A 22,130-nucleotide genomic window follows, 5' to 3' on the forward strand; every position below is an offset into this window, starting at 1 on the left:
GAATGAAATACATCAACAATATATGGAAAGCAGTGCCAAGATGTGTCAGTTCATTTTATCATCATTACAGCGTCTCCACTGTCAACTGTAGTCAGGTATATGTTCCTCTAAGTGACCCCTCCCCTAATGAGCACCTTGTTTCTCATGTACATATTGCACTTATGTTGCACTCTGTCATGCGTGTATTACAGAAACATGTTCCTCCGTGCATAACTCATTACAATAAGCTCCACTCACTAATCGAGCTTAATGGTCCTGGTTTTAGAGTCAGCTATCAATCAGCCAGTCAGGCATCATACAGCAGCAGGTCTTACTGTTACTGTACCTCGCACACTGAGGCTCCATCGATCACAGGAACACACTGAAATATACATACACACTCATGCATGCCATCAATCAGGAACATCATAGCACTTCCTTCACACATGTAAATGTGAGTCACTACATTCCTCAGCTGGAGGCTGTTGATTGCTTTTTATTTGTCCTGGGACCTGAGTGTGCGCAGACTGGATGACTAACAGAGCAATATTATGACTGTTAGCCTGAGAGTTAATGCAGCTCTGAGTTCAGAGACATAGATACAGGCGATAGTTCATACGCATATATCTGTGGCTCGCAGGCTGTTTTAACATTCCTGAATACAACATCAATATTTGCCTTCAGAGACGAGTGATTTCTTACAGTGGTTACTTGATGCATTGAAAAGCTCTGTTGCTGATTGAGCCCAGCGGAGCATTTCAGTGTTTGCCAGGAAAGAAACTGTATTTTCCTTCATCAAATGTTGTATCCCAGGTTTCCTTTTACCAGGACCTCACAGTGTACACAGGCTACATAAACTGCAGTGTGTTCAGTATGAAGTGTGATTTTTTTAATAGGCTTCAGGAGACCATCATCAGTCAACAGTCATGCTCAATGTAGTGGCCAATATAGAACTAATATGTGCCACTTTTGTAAAGGTCTTTAATGGCTTAAAGCGATAATCTCAAAGATTTTCATGGAAATAAATGTCTGTTAAGTCTCTATCTATCGCCGAATGAGGTTTGCAGTATTACAGACTGGGTGTCTTTGGCGACTTGAAAAAAAATCACAGTTAGTGACGTGCTGTCCATCAGCCAGCAGTGGTTGGTCTGCCAGAGAGGGTAGGCGGAGCTAAGTGGCTGCTTTTCCGGTCTCTGCAAGTGTTGCGAGTAAACAGTAATCTACTATGGCTGAACAAACAAAGAAAAGATCGATGACTACAAATACAACTTCAACAATAAGTGAAAATACAAAGAAAAAGAAACAAATTTGACGCTCAGATGAAGCAAACAGTCTAAAAAGGAAAGCGACCGTCAGCGAGGAAAATCAAGAGTTACAACCGGAGCCGACTGTGGACGTCACACATGCGACACTGTCTGGATATCCGGGAAGTGTGCTCCCGTAATCACCATTTATCGCCATAGGTGGCGCCAAAGAGAACGAAACTTGAGATTTGACTTAACATGTGCTAATGCTTTACAGAAACGCTATTAAACAAAATAAGAAATTTTGGGTTGCCAGTTTGGGTTTTTGGAGTTTATCCTCCTCAAATGTGACACTTGCTTTGTTTTTTAGCTTTTAATTTCATACTGTCATAATTAATAACAGACTGCTGGCGTCTTAGAAAACAACAAATCAATGAGTATTCATTAATTGATTTATAACTGCATTATTACAACATTCAAGGGATAAACACAATCAAAGACATTTCCACAAACTGGCAACCTAACCAAGTTCATTTTGATGTCCTTTAACTGACCTATGCATACAACAATCATTTGAAGTATCAACCATTTATTACGATATTTAAATCCTCTCATCCTTTTTTATGCCTTTAGTGATAGAGGACAGTGGATAGGGTTGGAAACAGGCGAAGAGGGTTCGGAGGATGACATGCAGCAAAGGCCCGAGGGTGGGAGTTGAACCCAGGGCTGCCGCATCGAGGACTGTAGCCTCTGTAAATGGGCCGCCGAGTTAACCGCTGAGCTAAACTGGCACCAGTATCAATGTTTTTATAATTCGTATAACGCACATCCTCTTGAGGAAGGCAAACAACAAATTCAGCCACACAAAGTAAAAAAAACTGAAAGACGAAACAAAGACACTCTCATCAGAGCAAATTCAACCCAGTCAGCCAGCGCAGACTTCCCATACATGTCTCATATCGCATTTCAATCGGAGGTTGGAGCATAAGCTTTCATACAGTATCCATACAGTAATAATCCGCCCCACAATCATCATGTAATATCACATTACACCCTGTAATGTACATGAGCAGCCCTCGCTCTCATGATCACTTAGATGCGTGTGGGTGGAGTTTGAGCCGTCTCATTTTCTGGTATCTCAGCGTTCTTGCTGAAAGGTCGCGGGTCATTTCCTCCTTCCTGAGCTTTCTTCTGCTCGTCCTTTAAAGCTTTATTTGTAATAGGAGCTCCAATGTGTGATGTTAGCACACAGATAGACACACACACATACATACAAGGAGGAAAGCGAACGTATATCCATATCATATATTGTAGGAGGACAATCAATTATTCATGTAGGACAAGAGGAATTTTCTATATTTTTCTTCTTTTGATGTGAAATAAAACGAGACCCCGGATCACTTTCATTTCCTGCATCTCCTCCTCTCTCTCTCTCTCTCTCCCTCTCTCTCTCTGTCTGTGTCACAGATGCTTGTGTTACACAACCTCTCTGACAGGTTTCCTGATTCATGGACAGGAGACCAAGAGTAGTTTTAAAAGGAACCCGGGAATATAATGAATGTAAACAGTGTTGTACTTTGTAATGGCTTGCATTAATATAAAATGACTCATTTTTTTCCCGCTCTGCCGACGTAGCAGCCTTTGCTCCGCGCCTGCAATTTCACGCTGTGTGTGCCGAGCTGCTGTAACTCACTTTTACAAGGCAAGACACTTACATTTTTGCTGGACATCAGCCAAATAAATTGGAGCAGACTGGTTGCACTGTGAACATGACTAATTGGAAATAGTGTACGCTGCATAGTGTGACTTTTTAATTTGTCAGTGTATTAAAATGTCACTTCTGTGTGTGTGTGTGTGTGTGTGTGTGTGTGTGTGTGTGCAGACACTGAAAGAGGCCAGTGAAAATGCCAGGAAGGATTTCCACCGGGAGGCTGAGCTGCTGACCAACCTCCAGCATGAACACATTGTCACTTTCTATGGCGTGTGCGTGGAGAGCGACCCTCTCATCATGGTGTTTGAATACATGAAGCATGGAGACCTCAACAAGTTCCTCAGGCAAGACTCCTTTCCCCATTACATTAAAATGTCCTCAAAGTAGCAGCTGTTATATTGAAACATATCTTAAAGGGAGGGGGGTATTATGCTAATTTCAAGCCTCATATTTTATTCTGTGATACCTGTGGAGTAGCTTAGCATAATTTACAGTTTAAAAAACTCCTCATTTTCCTCACACTGGTGCTCTGTGCAGGCCCTCATACAGCCTCTGCCTGAAACGACTCAGTCAGCTCTGTCCCTTTCAGAAGCCCCACCCCTACAAGCCCACTTTCTTCTGATTGGCTGCAGTCTGTGACGTCACAAAGTGCAGCGTGTTTAAAAAACTGTGTGAAACCTGGCGTTCACAGCAGCCTGCAGACTGAGCTGAGAAACCTGGGGATTACTCCAACATACTTTCACCTACAGATGTGAAACTTCCCCCATGTTTAGTCTGAACATTCAACATTGTAACATTATATATGTATGTATCTTAAAATGTTAAGCACCATAATACACCATAATAATATTTAATCTCCTAAACAATCCCTCTTCGTGGAGCAGGTGGTATTTCGCATGCTGGATAGCTAGCAACACTACATAGAAAGCACAAACAACAGGGAACAACATGATACTAACACCCATCACTTGTCTCCTCACAGGGCTCACGGTCCGGATGCAGTTCTAATGGCGGAGGGTCAGACCACCAGACCTGTGGAGCTGACCCAGTCTCAGATGCTGCACATCGCTCAGCAGATAGCCTCCGGCATGGTCTACCTGGCATCACAGCACTTTGTGCACCGTGACCTGGCCACCAGGTTTGTCAGTTACTCTGTTACTACCCTCAGGGTGGGTTCAATTGGCCTGATTGGCCTGTGTGTGCAGGCTTTTCAAGTGTTTTAACCAAGATTTCCAACAGCAGGAAGTAAAAAAGACCCATAAGAAACAGGTATCCGATGTGTTTACATTATGGTGCATGGAGGAAGTAAAGATTACGTTGGGATTTCTTCACTGAACTCGACTGTATTGAGCCTTAAGATTGATTACTGTGTGGAGCTATTTGGGCAGACATCTACACCTCTGTCAGCTATAATAATAAACAGTATATGGAAGAGATTAACCACACTACATTCTAACTAAATCTATGTAGAACATCTGTTTTTAAACTCACAAAATCCTGGTGTTTTGCTTTGTTCTCATGTTTGCTTCTGTTTCCCAACAGGAACTGCCTGGTGGGTGAGAACCTGCTGGTAAAGATCGGAGACTTTGGCATGTCCAGAGACGTCTACAGCACTGACTACTACAGGGTAGGTGTATGTGTCGATATCTTTTTTGGCCCCTTTTTTAGCCCCCTCCTCCCTGCTGCATGGGTCCCTCTCTGCTCCTCCCCTGCATGGGCATGACTGACGGACTCCAGCAGAGTTACAATAAGAAGCTTGCTGTGGTAGGTCAATTAAACGGAGAGTAGTGCAGTGAAGTTAAACATATATGTAGCTGTGTATAGCTGACTGTGAGGCCACGCTGGGTATAATTGAATGGACTCAGGGGGAGGGAAGAGTGGTAGCGTGCTTTGTTAGGTCATACATGTGTGTAAAATAAGGGCTGTTCGTTTGGAGAAGCACTGCAACACTCTCTGCCACTGAGGCCAGTATACACCTGTTGTTTGAAGCCTGTATGAAATGTGTACTTAATGCAGACTCTACAGCGCTATATACTGAACATATACACATTATGGCAGCAAACATATTTACAGCCCTGCATCTATTCACAACTGATTTATTGACTCTGCAGGAAGTGCAGGTCAACAGGATGCAGCACACACTCCCTCCCATCATGGGGGTGACGGAGAAAGGGCAGCATTGCAAAAAGGAATGGGAGACAGTCACTCACAAAAACAATACATGTAATGGTGCACATTTGTGTGCTAGTGTGTGTGTGTTTCGCAGGGACATTTAGCAGCTCCACCGTGAGTGTCAGGATAAGCCTCGGGTGCACGAGACTGTGTGTGTGTGTGTGTGTGTGTGTGTGTGTGTGTGTTTTCCTTCCGTACAGCAATCTGTCACCTTTCCAAAAGGCAGAAATCTAATAAATCGTTGATTGATTGATAGTGACTGTCCACTTTTTCCTGCCCTTTCTCCCGTTCACTGTGACACGCTGACATGAGTGACAGCGACAGAGACCTCGGAGGAGAAGGAGGGAGAAGGAGTGGAAGAGGGAGGAGCAGCCGTTCAATGACAGGAAAATAAATCTCTCGTTTGGACAAATAATAACCTGAAGAGTGACATTCAGAAAGATAAGAATGATCTGTAGGTCATTAGATGGATGTTAGGTTCAGTAACAGCACTGATTGATGGTTTTTATTTTTTGATGTAAAATCATGTTTTTATTTACCGCCACAATAAAAAAGCTCAGTTTAGTTTAGGGCTGGGCGGTAAAACCGCGGTAATACCGTCACCAGTGTCACGTTCTGCGACTACATGGATTTTGCAATACCGTCATTACCGCGATAAACACACACTTTTTGGTTTTCGTACACACACAAGGGAGATTTACTTCCCCCAGAGTTTCCCACATATCAATCTCGGATCCCATCGGCTGTTAGAGCTGAAGTTAAAATTCAAGCTTTGTCAGGTCTGTCCTCCAGAGGAGAAGAAAACTTTTAAAATGCTTGTTTGTTGAACGGATGTCGTATCGATCCGACGCATTCGAGGAAGCCGGGAAATCCAAACGCTGAACGGCTTTCGTGACACAGTGAAATGGGAATTCATCTCAAGTAAAATTTTAGATCTAGAACAGATTGTTAGCTGAACTTACTGCAGATGTCTGTTTTTAGAGATTAATAAGAAGCTAAATCATTGTCGGATTACGTTCCGCCTGCTTTTGATCTCCTCACAGACTGTTTTTCTTGCATAGGCTGCAGCCTGCTGATACGTGATTGGTCAAAACTACTCGGACTACAAGCGTAGTTCAAACGGAAACCAGAACACTCGCCTTTCCAGAAATCCGCGTCCCTGCCTGCTATGTAGAATCTGTAAATAGAGATTACCCACATATAGACTATACCTGGGCAGATCTTCATCCACAATTGAATGATAACTGAAAAATCCTCCCCTTAGTCCTGCGCACCTTTCCGTAGCCTACCTGTCGCAAGTAGCGTCTCTACACAAGCTTGTCACAGAAACACGGAGAGAGAGGACTTCTTGTACATACGTATTAAATATGGACCTTCGTATGCCACTATTTTAAAAGCTTTTAAGTGAAGCAGTGTAGTTAAGGTGTCATTCATAACTCCTTTACGCGCGGCTCACCTGCTCCTGTGAAAACGAGGTTGGAGGTTAAAAATTCCAAAAGAGTGATGTCATCTTAAGTTTGTCAGGAAAAGCAGTTTTATAGATTATAGCTCTCCTTTTTCCAATTTATATACACAATTATCCCCATATATTTAAACATGCATTCTCCAATAGAAAGCATCTATGAGACAGTTGCATGCAAATATTAGAAATTCTGGGTATTTTTCAAGTTCAAGAGACTCCATCTGTTGTAGACGTCCCTGTTTGCTATTTCATTTTACTGTGAATCATATTTCACACATCTTCCCAACATGTAAAATACCTTTCCTGGCCTCCTGCGACACAATGTTAAAAAGTCCAAAGGCCACGATTTTCTGTCTCACATGGAAAATGACTTCACTGGTCTTTTTCTGGACGCTGCTGAGATTAAATCTGGATTATCTAGATATATTTGGCATCAAATTAAAAACGATCCTCCGTGGCTTTTGTATTATATCTGAGTGACGACACACAGCGCCCCCTCCCCCCTCCCCCTCCCCCTCCTCCTACTTCCTTTCACCCCTTCTCAATAAGCGCCGAGGCTGTAGTCATGGCAATGGTAGGAGGCAGCGGCGGCGAGCCTCTGAGTTGTATCCAGCGTTTTCTCAGGAAGAAAAAGTAATCAGAGAACTTGTGTTTAGTATGCTGAGGCAGTACGAGAGGAAGAGGAGGAGGGGGGGGGAGGATAGAGGTGTGGGAGATGGGAGGCAGGAGGGTGGCAAAGAGATGAAAGAGGAGAAAAAGCAGGAGATGGAGGGGAAAGGGTGGGAGGCCAGGGAGGGAGAAAATAAGACACAAATAAATATACAAAAGGAGAAAAAGAAGTAATAGAGCGATAATGGGAGAGATGTGCCTGTGTACGGCGTACAGGAGAGTCAATAACAAACACAAACACATTCGGCAGCTTGAGACGACCACAGAGCGGGAAATAAGAGACGGAGGAAAACAGCGAGAAATGACAGGAAAGGACGAGAAGGGAGACAGACGGGGGAAAACAGCAAAGCAGGAGAGAGGTACAGGATGGTGGGAGGTAAAACACAGTGATCCAGCCGTGTTTCAGCATCCAGGAGAGACATAGAGCCGTGTGTGTGCATGTGTGTGTGTGTGTGTGTGTGTGTGTGTTGCTGGGGGGTGCAAGGATCCAGTCATGCTCTTGCGTCAGACAGGAGCAAAGATGAGTCATAGAGGAATTGGAGCCCCCCCCAAACACACATGCACACACACACATCCAACACTTATGTGTGTGTGAGTGGGCTGTGGTGACGTCACTGAATCCCCTGTTACACAATGAAGCTGACAGAAGACGTACAGGATGCCTCCATTCAGATCTGCAGCTCATTTTCACTGTATGCGAGCTCAGCTGGAGCTGGCGCGTGGATGGACCCACACATTTATTCCTGTTCTCCCCCGGACTGATTTAAAGCCCGAATGTGTCGGATAAAAGAGAATTAAATGTCTGCTTGGGTTTTAAGGCTGCAGCCTGACTGCTTTACGCTGCTGACACAGACTGTTGAGAAACACTGGCAACAAAGCAGAGCTAAACAATCTCTGCACAGTCATTTGGCTGGTGGGGTTTTTTTTTTCTTTTTACAACCCATCTCTGGGTCCCAACCAGCTCAGGCAAACAGCTTCTTAATGGAGCACCTGCAGAGGCCGGAGAGGAGAGGAGGCAGCCTGCATGTGGACAGACAAAACACCACTGTCCGTATGAAGAGATCTACATCAAAACTAAGCGATGCTTTAGCAAAAAGAAAAAGAAATCAACCATAACAATAATCGAACTAAAATTTAACTGATAACATTTTATTTTGTAATTCTAAATAATATGTAAATTTAAAGCACAAACCACACTTCAAAATTACAGTCCTAACGTATGTATGAACCAAATCTTTAGGCATTGAATTAATCCCATTGTTGAACATTTCAACCCAAGTCGTCTCCCATTCTCCCAAGTCGTCGAATACAGCAGCTCGGTCATTGGCACAACTCTTCAAAATACGATGCTGTACTTTCCCCTCGAGCATCATTTATGTTCTCTGTCTCTAACTTATTGTTTTGATGTGGCGCTTACGTCAGGTGATGTAGTATGAAGAGCATGAAAAAGTCTGCTTGGGGGTGACGGTGATGGATGGGAGGCTCAAAAAAACACTGGACTTTTTAAATTGCGAAACATACATTAGTAATGTAGCCTACGTACAAGTTCTGTCAGATACAGTTTGTTAGCTATGTAACATAAGTTAGCTAGTGTACGTACGGTTGTACTTTTTAAACCCAAAGCAGGATCTCTTTCCTCCACCTAACCCCTCAGTTTTGCTGCCTTAAAATAACCAAGCTGCAGCCGTTTTGCAAAAGCTTTTATTTTGGAAAATCCGACCGATCTTATCAAAAGGTGAACCAGATGTTGCATATTTACTTGTTTCCCCATGTCCTTTACTTTGAGCTCTTGTAACAAGTGTATTTCCCCCAATGTGGGAGAAATAAAGCCTTATCTTATCTCAACTTGAGCGTGGAGCCCGGTATGGTACTGAGCTGAGGGCCACAGGCCCAGCTGCCTGATTGGTCGAGTTGTGTTTCAGTGTGTTTTGTAAAGACAGTTTGTAACCGCGGTGTGTGTTTTATGTCAGGGAGTTAAGAATGCAGTGAGACGGGGTCAGACAGGGTCACGCACTGATGTACAAAATGTAGCAAACATAAGTATTTGTTAAATTGAACGACTGTTGTTAGTTGGACACATGGACTAGCTGCCAACGTACTACTACTTTCAATATGTTACTGAAGGTTTATGATCATATCTACAGTAGTGCCCCAGGTGAACAGGATGAATAGAAATGTGTTTTTCTTTTCTTTTTTTTAGATACACACATGACCAGTGGAATTAAGTTTGGCCTTTTAACCTTAACAGCACCAGCCCCGTCCTGAATCGATTATGAGACGGGGGAAAAAATGACAGCTTATTATTATCTCTGAGCTCTTAAAAAACGAGCCCACAGCAGCTCGGCGACTGTAAGAATTCATATTGTTTTTAATTTGACAATTAGACGCTTTAATTTACTTAAACCAGAAACTTTAATTTGACATGAGCAGCATCATCGTTCGCATAAACAGCCTATACGTCAACCATTTTACTTTAACTGAGGGCGGGTAGGAGAGCAAGCTCTATTCACCATGAACACACACACACACCTCACACACCAGCATTCTTGGAAAGAGTTTCTGTTTCCATGGCAACACAGAGGGCAATTAAGGTAGGGTTTCTGAGCAACAAAGAGTAGGTGGAGTTAGTCACACAAGTCCCGCCCACACCACATCCCATAATGCTTTCTTTTTAAACCCAGTTGCCGTGGATACATCCAGGAGGTCACTACAGGGATCCCGAACCCTCCTCTGCTTTATTTATCACTTGTCTTTCTTTTAGGCTTTCCTGGAAGTCTCCGGCGTTAGTGTGTAGCTGTAATGATGCATATTTATCAGACAGGGAGGGCGAGAGAAAGAGAGAGAGACAGACAGACAGGCGGGCTCACAGACGGTGAGGGAAGGTGAGAACGAGAAAGAGCAGAGGAGACAAAGACTGACGACAAAGCTGCTGACAGCAAAGAGAAAACAGAGAGAGAGCTGAATGACAGAGAGACGCACTGTCTTTACTTCAGTGAGAACCATTGCGTCACTGTTAACATGACTTCCTTAATATTTGATGCACCATCACGCCCAATGACAAGAAGAGGAATGTGAGGCTTTCCATCTCTGCGCCTTCGTTTTCCTTTCTTTCTCTCTTTATTTAAATCCAGCCTTGTTTTATAAACACTGCTCCTCCTCACGCTCCCTCACAGCGCTCACACACACATGGTTAACACACATAAAAAAAGAGAGGCCCCGCAGTTCAAGAGCCCAGTATTAATATTTCAGACCATCAGGGGAAATGATCAGCCATGATGAATAAAACAAAAAGACTAATGCGTACCAGCCGGTTCAGACACCTCAGTGAATAAATACTGTCAGAAAAAGAGAGCTGGATAGAATAAACAACGGCTGTGTCCAGAATAACAATCTGTTTACTATAATACTATATATAATAAACAAAGAAACTGTGATTTTACTTTATTTCTGTATGCATATCTGAATAAATGTGTGTTTTAGATTAAGCTGTATTTACACAGTTTATAATAACTAGGGAAACACCTAACCGACATTATGTCTTCATTTTGTCTGATTTGAGGTGTTTTGTTTTTGTTTTTCTTTGGATACGTGATTTAAAATCCTCTTAGTTTGCATCTTTATTAAACAGAATTGTGTGTCAGGGAACATATGAACATTAATCCATTACGCTTTTACTCTTCAATCAAAACATTCTTTAGGCTCCTGTATTAGCAAATTAAGCTAACGCTAGCATTTTCTGTTGGTTTTGCTAAGCAACCTGCCTGTTACCTGTTTGTGGGTGTAATACGGAGTTTATTTTGTGTCTTTATTATGCAGTCAAACAGAAGAGCAAAGCAAAACTTTCCACACTGCAATCAAAAAAAATGTTTTTTCTAAAGAAAATAAATGTGATTAAAACTCAAACAAAGATTTAGATGCGCATAAATACATTTCTTATTACAAATTTATTTCATTTGAAATAGAATTTTTTTTTCTGTTTGCTTGCATAATAAAGACACAAAATTAACTCCATATAAATATTAAAGTTGTTACCTCGAAGATCTCATTCTCTTTGGCGGCACCTGTGGCGATAAACTGTACTTGTGGGCGCACACTTGCCGGATATCCAGACAGTGTTGCATGTGTGACTCTGGATTTTCACATATTGTTGAAGTTGTATCTGTAGTCATCGATCTTTTCTTTGTTTGTTCAGACATAGTAGATTACTGTTTACTCGCAACACTTGCAGAGACCAGAAAAGCAGCCGCTTAGCTCCGCCTACCCTCTCTGGCAGACCAGCCACTGCTGGCTGATGAAAAACACGTCACTAACTGGGCGCCGCTTGTGATTTTTTCCCACGCAAGTACACCAGTCTTTAATAATACTATATACTGCAAATGCAAAGGCTTTCATCAGTGGGCCATAGGCTCAATCACCATTGTGTTACCTCATTCGGCGATAGATAGTGACTTAACAGACATTTATTGACATGAAAATCTTCAAGGTTATTACGACAACTACTACAAATATTCTTTCTATAAGAACAAGTTTTTAAACATATTTATTATAGCAGCAAGAAAAAGTTAAGTTAAGAATAGTTTCTGGTCACTGTGGACTAAAATATGAAGTATTTGCTACAGAGTCGTAAATAAGGGACTAGTCTCGGACACAGAAAAAGAGTTACACAGCATCTTAGCATTTTGAGACACTGCATTTTAATTCTAAATGTCCCAACGATCAATGAAAGCTTGTGTTATACAATAAACAGAGTGGTATAGTGTGTTTCTGTGTATCAAATGTAGGCTTATCTGTAACACGATTCATTGCTTTTTTTTCATTGTACTCTGTGTTATCACTCTTACATTGTAACCCTTGTTCCGCGCTGTTTTGGCAATACTCTCCTTCATTAAGGCCGTGCCAATAAAGCACTCTTTATTTGACCGAGCCAGAGACAGAAAAGCAGATAAGAAAGATAAAAACAAGCAGTGAGACACGGCGTTAAAGGCAGAAGAGCGAGGGCCTGGTTATGAGGAGTAAGAGCTGCAGAGACGGGGGCAGATATGTTTCCCCGGGCGCACCAGTGAACCTGATGGCTATCTGTGTGACCGTGCACATTTTATTACTCCATTAAATAACCCACTGACTAACAAAGAAACAGACCAAGTGTGGGTGCCAAGCCATTAATAACGGGCATAAAGCTCAGAAAATGGATTGTGCTATCTGAGAGGAGCAATGGAGCGCAGACGGGTCGGTAGATTCATGTTCGGAGGACGAGTACGGGGAGAGAGGAGGCTCAGTGTAAGGGAGTCAGAGCACAGGGTGAGGCTGCATTCACTCTCACTTCCAGCATGCAAGGGTTAAAAATTCAAGCCCTGGGAAATCTAACGTGTTTAACAGAGGAGGAGCTCGTTGTTATGGCTGCGTGCCAACACGTTAATATGTAAAACATCAGAGCTTTTATCCGAACGTAATGCTGTAATTACATGTGAGCGTGTGCGTGATGACTGAGAGGCTCGCTCACCTTTTGTCCCTTCAAGCACGGGAACATTTATCATGCTCTAACACCAACACAGTTCGGTTTGAAGCTACAGTCACAGTACAGTGTGTGGAGGCCTCAACAGAGCAGATGAAGACAACAATCAAACAGGCGGCTTTGGCTCAGTCCAGATTAGAGTTTAATAAAGTGACCAGACGTCTCAGAGTACCTGTCAGGTCCTGAGCAGGATTAGCTGATTTCTGTGTTGAGAGAAATGCTGGAATTTACGCTGTTGTTTGATGCTACCATTTAAGATCTAAATACTATTTTAATTTAACCCACACAGGAAACGAGCAGTGCACTATGATTAAATGGACATTTTAAAGGAGCAATTCGCCCCTGGAAAAAGCCACTGTCAGTCAAAGCTGGTGTTCTCTGTAATCAATAGAAGCAATAACATTTCAAATTGCTGCCATAGCTGTGGAGAAAGTTGTACAAACAGCTCGTGGTTTCTCCCATTCTACATTCCTACAACACCCAGCGTGCATTGCGTCCCTCCTTCTGAAAGGAACAGCCCAGCGAGAGACGCTGGAGTGAAATATTATCGTTTAGCTGCTTAAGGTCTGCAGTCTACATTTTAAACCTGACAATTCTGAATGAGACGACACTGGAGGCTAATAGCATTAGCTCCCCATAATAGCATAATAGGATTGACGTTGAAAATTTGCGAACTGGCCCTTTAAAGCATACATTTGGCTCCTCATCCAGCAGTTTTTTTCTCTTTTGGGTTAATTTACATTTAAAATGAATCTAATAACGGTGATAGACTTAATTAGTGTGCTCAATGACATATACAGTAGTTTCCATATAGCGTATTTGTGTGACTGTGCTTACTCATCAGTGTATCCTTCAGTGGGATTCAATTATACACTGATCAGCAGCGAGGTGTGCTACAGTCACAGCGATGATGCAATCCTCTGTGCCGTACCATCACACCATGAAGCCTGCTCACTTCAGTGCCTCCGGCTGCACGAGCTGCAGTTTGGAGGACTGAAATGTTTGCAGCGCCACTTTAAAATGTATTGGACCCCTGTGAGGAATGTGTGAAGCTGCATGACCATGCATCCGAAATGCATGACGTGGCAGAATAAAATAGAAGAGAAGAGAATATTGAGCTGCTCTCTAGATCCTCATTCTTCCGTGTGTTCACTGTACACTGTACTGACTTTACGCTCTCTCTTTCTGCGTGTGTCTGTGTGTTGTGTTCATAGGTCGGAGGTCACACCATGCTGCCAATCCGCTGGATGCCTCCTGAGAGCATCATGTACAGAAAGTTCACCACAGAGAGCGATGTGTGGAGTCTGGGAGTTGTCCTCTGGGAGATCTTCACATACGGCAAACAGCCCTGGTACCAGCTCTCCAATAACGAGGTACAGTGAAAAACAGTTATTCTGAATGTACAGGTTTTCACCACACCTGAACACACCAGCAGACACAAAAGATAGGTGCTGTGAAGGTGTGTCATCCATCTTGGGGAGGTAATTGCATCATCACAAATGTGTATCTTTATGTATGTTAATGTTAAGCACCTTCAGCTTCATAAGCGACTGAAAGCAAAAGGTTTAAGTATTTCAGTCCTTCAGAAATGAAACTAGATATATGATCAGATTTGTGCTCAGGTTTATCATACTGTGTGAACCTGTTGGCCTGAGACGTCACATTATTAACTCCTGAATCATTCAGTAAGTTTTATTAGTCTTGAAGCTGAGGAGCTCGAAACAAGGAGACGTGTTTTACGTTTTTAGTGGAGAGGATATTTCATACTTAAAATATGCTGTCCCATATTTTCATAGCATACAGGGACACAGCCACTGAGGATTTCCATCAATATTAAACACAACACATTTTATATTTAGACTGTATTTATTTGGATTTAGCGTTTTTTTTTAGATATGTCTTTATTGATATTTTCATCCTGGCACCTTTATTGATTTTCTTATTGGCACTCTTTCCTACTTTGAACGGCTGCAAACGATTTCCCCCAGGATTAAGTCCATCCTAACAGATATGGTTAATCTTATCTTTCCTTATCTTATCTTAAAAAACTAGTCATTATTTTGAAGATTACTCAAAAAAAAAAATACAAGTAATATTCCAATAATCAATTTAGCGTAATATAATTATCACATTTCAGACACTGGATCCTGCTGTTTTATATTTTTGCTTGAGAAATAAAACAATTAACAGTTTTTCAAGACGGTTTGTGTTTCAACCCTTCAACGGGCAGTGACCTGCCAGTGGGTTAGACAGAACAGACGCATGCTTTGACATTGTTATCAACATACAGAAACTGTAAATTCAAATGGAGAAACCAAAGTTACCAAATACTGTACAAGAGGCTGAGCCGTGTAAGTGATTTGTAAAAACGAAAAATACAAGGGAAAGGGAGAAAAAAGAGATAATATTAAGGGGTTAGTTTTCTGCAGATGGACTAAATATTGGACTAATGATTTCATCTCTATTAATTACTTCAGTTTTCTGCTATAACATGATGCCAAATCCACCAACTTGTACAATATTTTAAAAAGCTACCAGCCTAAAACGTATCTGGAGCCTGTACACTAAGTTTAGATAAAAAGCAGCTGTTCTGTATCAGCATAAAAAACCTAGTAAACAAATAAATAAATAAGTAAACAATTGCCTGTTTCTTCTGAATTATTGACGACTCTTCTTGCTAATCTTCCCTTCACTACGCTCAGGTCTTGACCCAGTTTCCGTAAAACAAACCAGCATGTCAGAGCCCTTCAACCCTTCACCTTCACCTCAACCTCGTCCTCCTCGCCCACACGACGCCCTCAACTCTGGTTACAGCTTTCTGACCACGTCAGGCTCCCTTTGAACTCAACCTTTAGCCTTTTTTATGGTCTTCTTTTCCCGTTTACGTCCATTAAATCTCTCTTTATTCACAGCCCACCGACCTCTGACATCAGATATCCTTTACACAGGATATAGAGTTGATCCGTATTTCTCTGCTTTTAGGAGCTAATAACAATCACAGGAAAAGCTTGATTAGCGCGATGATTACCCTCTCACAAGCTGGATTCTTAATAATTCAGAGATATTGGAGGATAATCTTCAGGAATTAAATCTTTTGGAAGCAATCTGGAGGAAACAACTGTTTTGTTGGTGCTTAATTGATGCTATTAATTGATAATCATGAAGAAGCTTAATTATATCACAGGCTATTAACAGTATAGATATTTTCCCAGCTGCTGCACGAGAATGATCTACAGCTCTCTCCTCTCCTTGAACCACAATCCTCTTCATCCCGCACAGATAGACTAAAGCTAAAATCTGTATTTTATAATTACTGTAATAAATAAATCTTATGCAATAACTCTGAATCCCCCCTCACATATTATCTCGTTCAGTCGAATCACTTCATCACCTCTGTTAATAATGTATCCGCAGTGACATTTTCACTGTACGCGGCTGCAGCGAACTTCACCGCAGTGATGCTCCATCATCGTCACTGGAGTTTAAATGGCCTTTTTTTTGTCTAATTGTTTCGTAAAGGAAACTTCAGTTAATAATAAACATGATGCTTCCTCCTCTGCAGGTGATCGAGTGCATAACGCAGGGCAGGGTGCTGCAGCGCCCCCGGACCTGTCCTAAAGAAGTGTACGACCTGATGCTGGGCTGCTGGCAGAGAGAGCCGCACATGAGACTCAACATCAAAGAAATCCACGGCCTGCTCCTCAACCTGGCCAAGGCCTCACCTGTGTACCTGGATATACTGGGCTGAGCACAGGATGGAGGAGAGTTCTGGATGTGTGTGTGTGTGTGTGTGTGGATGGTTACTGTATCTTCAGAGTGTATGTGCATTTCAGGTTGCATGCATGTGTGTGTGTTTTTTCTGTTCGGGTGGCCACGGTGACACCTGCGAATGAAGTGCGCGACGCTCGTGCAAGTGTGCGCGCGCGCCGCTGTACAGGATGTGAAGCTATTATCGAACTCTTAAAGGCAATCAAAAAAATTCCTCAACCCGTTCCCCCCATCGCCTCGTTCCTTCCTCCTTCCCAATTCGCCAATTTCCTCTCCTTTGTGCATCTCTGCTCCTTTCCCCCGCTCCTTCCTTCCCGAAGAGACATTTACCGAGAGTAATTTAACTTTGGAGGGAAAAAAGCTTCTCTCTCTTCTTTTTGAATGCTTTAAAACGACTGGGGCTGAATTTACGAAACCTGATTAGCGGGACCTAAAAATTTAGTGACTCATCCCTCGCTGCCTGTCGGACAACAGGACTCGGAAATTTTCAAGGAGGCGGAGGATTTCCGGGAGCTTCGAAACGTTTTTTTCGTGTAAATATGAGACTGTACGACGGAGATGGCTCTGGGCGATGTGGAGCCATAAAGACACTGTGTTTCCCCCCTTCTCACCCAGTCCGTTTATATGTCCGTCTGTCTATCTGTCTCTCAGTATTACTGTCATCCTACAACTACTACACAGGGGATGATGAACACACAGCTTCATATACGGTACATTTACTGTCACAGGAAACATAAACACAATCTGGTGTCCTGCGTGAGACCATAAAAGAGGATTTCTGGGACATTTCAGTGCCTGAGCCGAGCTGAACTTCTGTGATGAAAGAAACATTCAGGAAGAAGGCCGAGGTATTCTAATATATTGTAATTGTGAATCCTACAAATGTAAAAAAAAAACAACAACAAGCTTGAACTCTCTGGCACTGCTCTACAATATCTCCTCATGCAACAAACATGATTATACGGATATATGCACTCATAACTGCTTTGTGTTACTTTGCTCAGGCGTCAAACACACACAGCACACAGTAACATGATGACTACACTCCCCCCCCCCGCGCCCGTCCTCCACCCAAAGTGACAGATGCTTCACTTGTGATGTCAAGCGCTCGTGTCGGAGGTCAATTGATTGATTAGTCCGCAGCTGTCCGACGATCCTGAGGTCTCCGTGTTGGAGGAGGAGGAGGAGGGAAGAGGGAGGTTGGGTTTTTTGAGTGGTCAGATCTCGGTCAGTGTTGTGGGCGGTGGTGCTGTAGAAGGTGTGGTTCGTTTGGTCAACCCATATTAAATCATCAAGGCTTTCAGCACTCAGACATCCTTGAAAACCACATCTGTGCTGGAGGGGACGCACAAAACAACAACACACACACTGTATACCTTACCAGTCATCCCTCTAAACACACACACACACACTGAAAGACACTCAAAACTGTCCGAGAAGGAAATTGAATTGTGCATGTTTTATTATTTGAGCGGTGCAGTGCTTTAGCCGGGCCCCGTCCACTGTAATGGTGTAATGTATATTTCATTACAGCCTAATGGGCTCCATTAGCACAGTCTCCTCACAGACAGTCAAGACTTATTGTTTTATGGCTGAGAAGGATGGATGGAGGGGTGGGAGAGAAGAGGTGAAGGAGAGGGGGAACACGGGAGAGAGGGGAGCAGCGGAGGGGAGAGGTAATAACGCATACTGGGGAAGAAAATGGAGAGGAAGGGAGAGCGTCCAGAACGGAAGCAATGAGGTAGAAAGGAGGAGACGATGGGAGCGGGAAAAGGTACGAGCGGGTCGTGCAGAGGAAGACGAAGGAGGAGGAGGAGGGAGGTGTGAATGTCCTTAGGGAGAAAGTGAGAGTGAGCATCCATCATTACTGCGGCCTGCACGTGTTCTGTAAGCCACAACTTCAACTTCACGCTCCCGTCACATTCCTACGGCTGGCCTCAACCACACACACACATTTTACTGGCAGTGCACCAACACTGAAAATAAACTCAATAATGCACCACACATCCCCATTATTGAGAACCACTTCACTCACTTACAGCACAGCTCACATATCTGGTCTTACAGACACACTGTATATATACAGCAGCTCTCATGCATGCAAGGAAACACGTTTAATGTTTGTTTTACTCTTTACCGACATAACCACTGGGGTTTCACTAACAGCCATGTTAATTCGATGTAAACATCAACGTCTTATTTGTTTCTTAACAACAGCACTTGATGGTATTGATGTTTGTGAACTTGAAAATGTTGGTTTTATTAATTTATAGTATTATTATTTATAAATTAAGAAGCATTTTGTACATTTCTTTCTATATCTAATGTTGCCTTTTGCAACGACAAACTGACTGATAACGGTCACTTGTTTAACCTATTTTGTTTGAGCAAACTGTGTAAGATAATCTTGAGTGTATTTTTATGTCGCGCTCCCTCGCCCGTCCTCGTGCACAGAGGACTCTACAGCAGGGACGGATGTTTCACCACTCTGCAGATTCAGCGTGACATGTTGCAAAATGATTGCCTTCTGCAGAGCATGAATGTGAGGGGTTAATGGCTGCAGCATCCACAAGGCAGGCTAACAAGGTCCTCAAAATCCCTCCCTGCTGTACAGTCAAGTAGAGTTTGCACTGAGTGAGCGCTGCACTCGACACCATTCAAAAACTCCAACACAATAACTCTGTGCAATAACAGAGGGCAGGGCGTGTGAGAGCGGGAAAAAACAGCGAGAAACAAACGCGTAAGAGAAAGTGGAGAAGGTTGAAGCAACATCCCAGCTGGCTGCACCGTGTGTGTACGGACCTGCTGTGTTTTTTTTATAATGAACTGTGTCAGGTTGGACAGCGGGGACGTTTTGACGGGAAGAGGATGTTCCAGGGCTGTTTGTTTTGATGAAGACTTATCAGCACAACGCGGGAGCTTTCTGTGAAACTTTGACACAGCTCCAGCTTAAGACCTGCTGTCTTCTCATCGATGCCTCAGATCAAAGATATCGGTCCAATAAAGAAAAAAATGAAGGAAAAACAACAACTGCTGTATGAACGGACACCTCAGACGAGGAGGGACTGACAATCACAGACTTCTCTCTTTCTCTCTCTTCAAGTGACCTACTGTAAAATAGACTACTCAACCAACTTTCCTCTTCTATGCTGCCTATACTGTACGTGATAGTCTTAAACTTTGGTCTCTAAAAGTGCTACTTTTTCTTTATTTTTCTTTTGTAAAATGAAATAACAGCGAGAGGAATGAACAAAAATACAAATGTACAAATGTGAATAAGCTGCTGAAAGAAATAGGCTAAGCGCCGCAAATTGCTGTGTCCGAGACTGTGTCGGTAACTAGATTGTACTTTTTTTTTTCTTCTTCTTTTGTCTTAGAAGTGGAGGGCAGAGAAAATGGAGATAGCTACATGGGACTCACAAATGACCTGATTCAAATGGCGGCCATTTTTCTTTGATGTCACGCTCAGAAGGGAAGCTACAATGCTATTTTGAAGTTGTACTGCTTTGTTCTAGGTTGCAAATCAGATAGACACAAAGTTAGCTCTGCTTTCATTGCTTCCCAGTTAAAATCAGGAGGGACATCAGGGTTTAATTTAACATATTTATAAGCTAACAATAAACAGCAGCTAACATTAGCATTTATTCACTTCCTAGCTAATTGATAGTGTTACATGATATCAGAGGAAAGGTCTACATTTCTTGCTAACACTAGGCTAATGTTAGCACAAATGTACACCTCTCCTAATTGTCTAGCTTTTTGTCCAGCTTACAAGTTAGCATAGTCTAGCTAGTTAGCAAGCATCTGTGCTGATGTAGCAGGGGCTTACGCTGAATGTTAGCTAGGAATTTATGCCTTTCCTACAGTATCATGTAGCACTATGAAAAGGTAATGTAAGCTAGGAGGTTGTTGAATGCTAACGTTAGCTGTTTTAGCAAGTTAGTTATCAAATATGTTGTTTTAATTTGAATATGGCAAAAATTCAGTTGTTGATCCATCAGAAAAGAGTGACATGATGATGTTTGTCAGGGTTTTAATACAGTTTGCAAACTGGAACACAGCAGATTGAACATATAACAGCATTCAGTCTTTTCACCCTGAGCGTGTCGTTAGAGGAAAATGGCCGCCTGTGTGAATATGGTGAATTACACAAAATGACATACAGCTGCCCCCGGGATGCTGAGCGGTTGTTCTCCTGGTGGTGTGTGTTTGTGTGTGTGTGTGTGTGTGTGTAGAGAAGGCTGATTGATGCCGCAGTGAGTCAGGAGGGATTCAGACATCATCCAAATCCAAGTTCAAATGAGATTCAGCGGAGGAATCAGGCATTGATTTGTTGTCGCCGTTCACCGATTCATGATAAATGACTTTACCCAGTCGTGTTGGACTGAGGTTGGTAATATGGCAGCTAAGATTTATGGAATCACTCGATTGCTTTATTCATGTCTCAAAAATCAGCCTCCCTCTCGACACAACTCACTAAAAACTGGGTTTCTAAAAGTATTTCAGCAATATTTATAGACATTTTCTTTTCCTTATCGCCTCAAGACAACCTACATTTCAGGCTGAGTTTGGGCTAAACCATGTGACTCATCGATTTGAAGCGTAATCCCACACTCAGATACACATCAGGACTTTTGAGTGTGTCATGATCCATATCACGTTTAATCCCGTCACATCACAGTCTGAGCTAATAAAGCTGAAAAATCAGAAAGGTCATCTTTGAGATTACCTCTGTGCTTGGATGCTTCTGGAGCCCCCGCGCCTTGAAGAATGTAACACCACAAAAACTGCTTCTCTGCAAAAAAAAAAAAAAAAGTGACAAAGTGAAACTGTGATTTGCTAAATGCAGTATTTCTGTTCATCAGTATTTGGTTGTGTGCCGTTTGTCTCTGTGTTAAGAGGGTTTATTGGATGGATTTTGGTGGATGTTTTGTGGATGTTTGGATTGTAAAAGGTTTAAAATAGGACGCAGGACAAACTACTGTGAGATTTCTGTAAGAAAGAGACGTTCAAATGTTACTTCTATGCCTAAAAATGTAAAAAGCATCTGTATTGCAAAGCACACAAGGTGATTAAAAGCTGGAAATGAAGCAAAAAGAAGTGCTCAGCTGGTGAACACACACACACGCTCAGAAACACACACCAGAGGGAACCTGTACAGTCATGCAGATTAGTGCTGATGGTGATGATTTCTTTCTGACCTTGGACCAGTCTGTCGTGATACAATGTAATTAATAAAAAGTGTTATGTCACATCAGAGCTCCTGCCAGTCAATATACTGAAAACTTAAGTGTGTGTGTGTGTGTGTGTGTGTGAGAGAGAGAGAGAGAGAGAGACAGCAAACAGAGAAGGGACTGGAACAGAGAGGCAGAAATTGAGGGGCTTTATAAGAAACAGAAGAAGTGCTCCGGCGTGCTCAGGGCGATGTGAAAGAAGCACAAAAATAAGCTAAATTGAATTCAGTGATAGAGCCGGAGTGTTTGAGTGTTGCCACATCGCTCCCATTCTATTAATCCCAATATAAATCCAGTGTCTTTTAAGAAAAGGGGGAAAAAAACACACACACTTGCTTGGTGTGCAGATTAGGAGCAGGCTGAGGGCTTTTGCTGGGAA

The 22,130-nt window shown here is 42.5% G+C and overlaps 1 protein-coding gene across 1 annotated transcript in view; it reads left to right on the forward strand.

Annotated features, from left to right (window-relative positions):
- ntrk2a (neurotrophic tyrosine kinase, receptor, type 2a) overlaps window positions 1-21,769 on the forward strand; it is a 95,690-nt gene extending 73,921 nt beyond the window's left edge. The window contains exons 15-19 of the mRNA XM_069683634.1: window positions 3,106-3,278; window positions 3,917-4,072; window positions 4,477-4,561; window positions 13,964-14,122; window positions 16,312-21,769. Of these exons, the coding sequence (XP_069539735.1) occupies window positions 3,106-3,278; window positions 3,917-4,072; window positions 4,477-4,561; window positions 13,964-14,122; window positions 16,312-16,497 (759 nt within the window). The 3' untranslated portion in view covers window positions 16,498-21,769. The remainder of the gene's footprint in view (window positions 1-3,105; window positions 3,279-3,916; window positions 4,073-4,476; window positions 4,562-13,963; window positions 14,123-16,311) is intronic.
- The last annotated feature ends 361 nt before the right edge of the window (window positions 21,770-22,130 follow it).

This window comes from Semicossyphus pulcher, unplaced genomic scaffold, assembly GCF_022749685.1.
Source record: "Semicossyphus pulcher isolate SPU_LCO1_2020_fin unplaced genomic scaffold, fSemPul1.0.p SCAF_6, whole genome shotgun sequence".
NCBI lineage: Eukaryota > Metazoa > Chordata > Actinopteri > Labriformes > Labridae > Semicossyphus > Semicossyphus pulcher.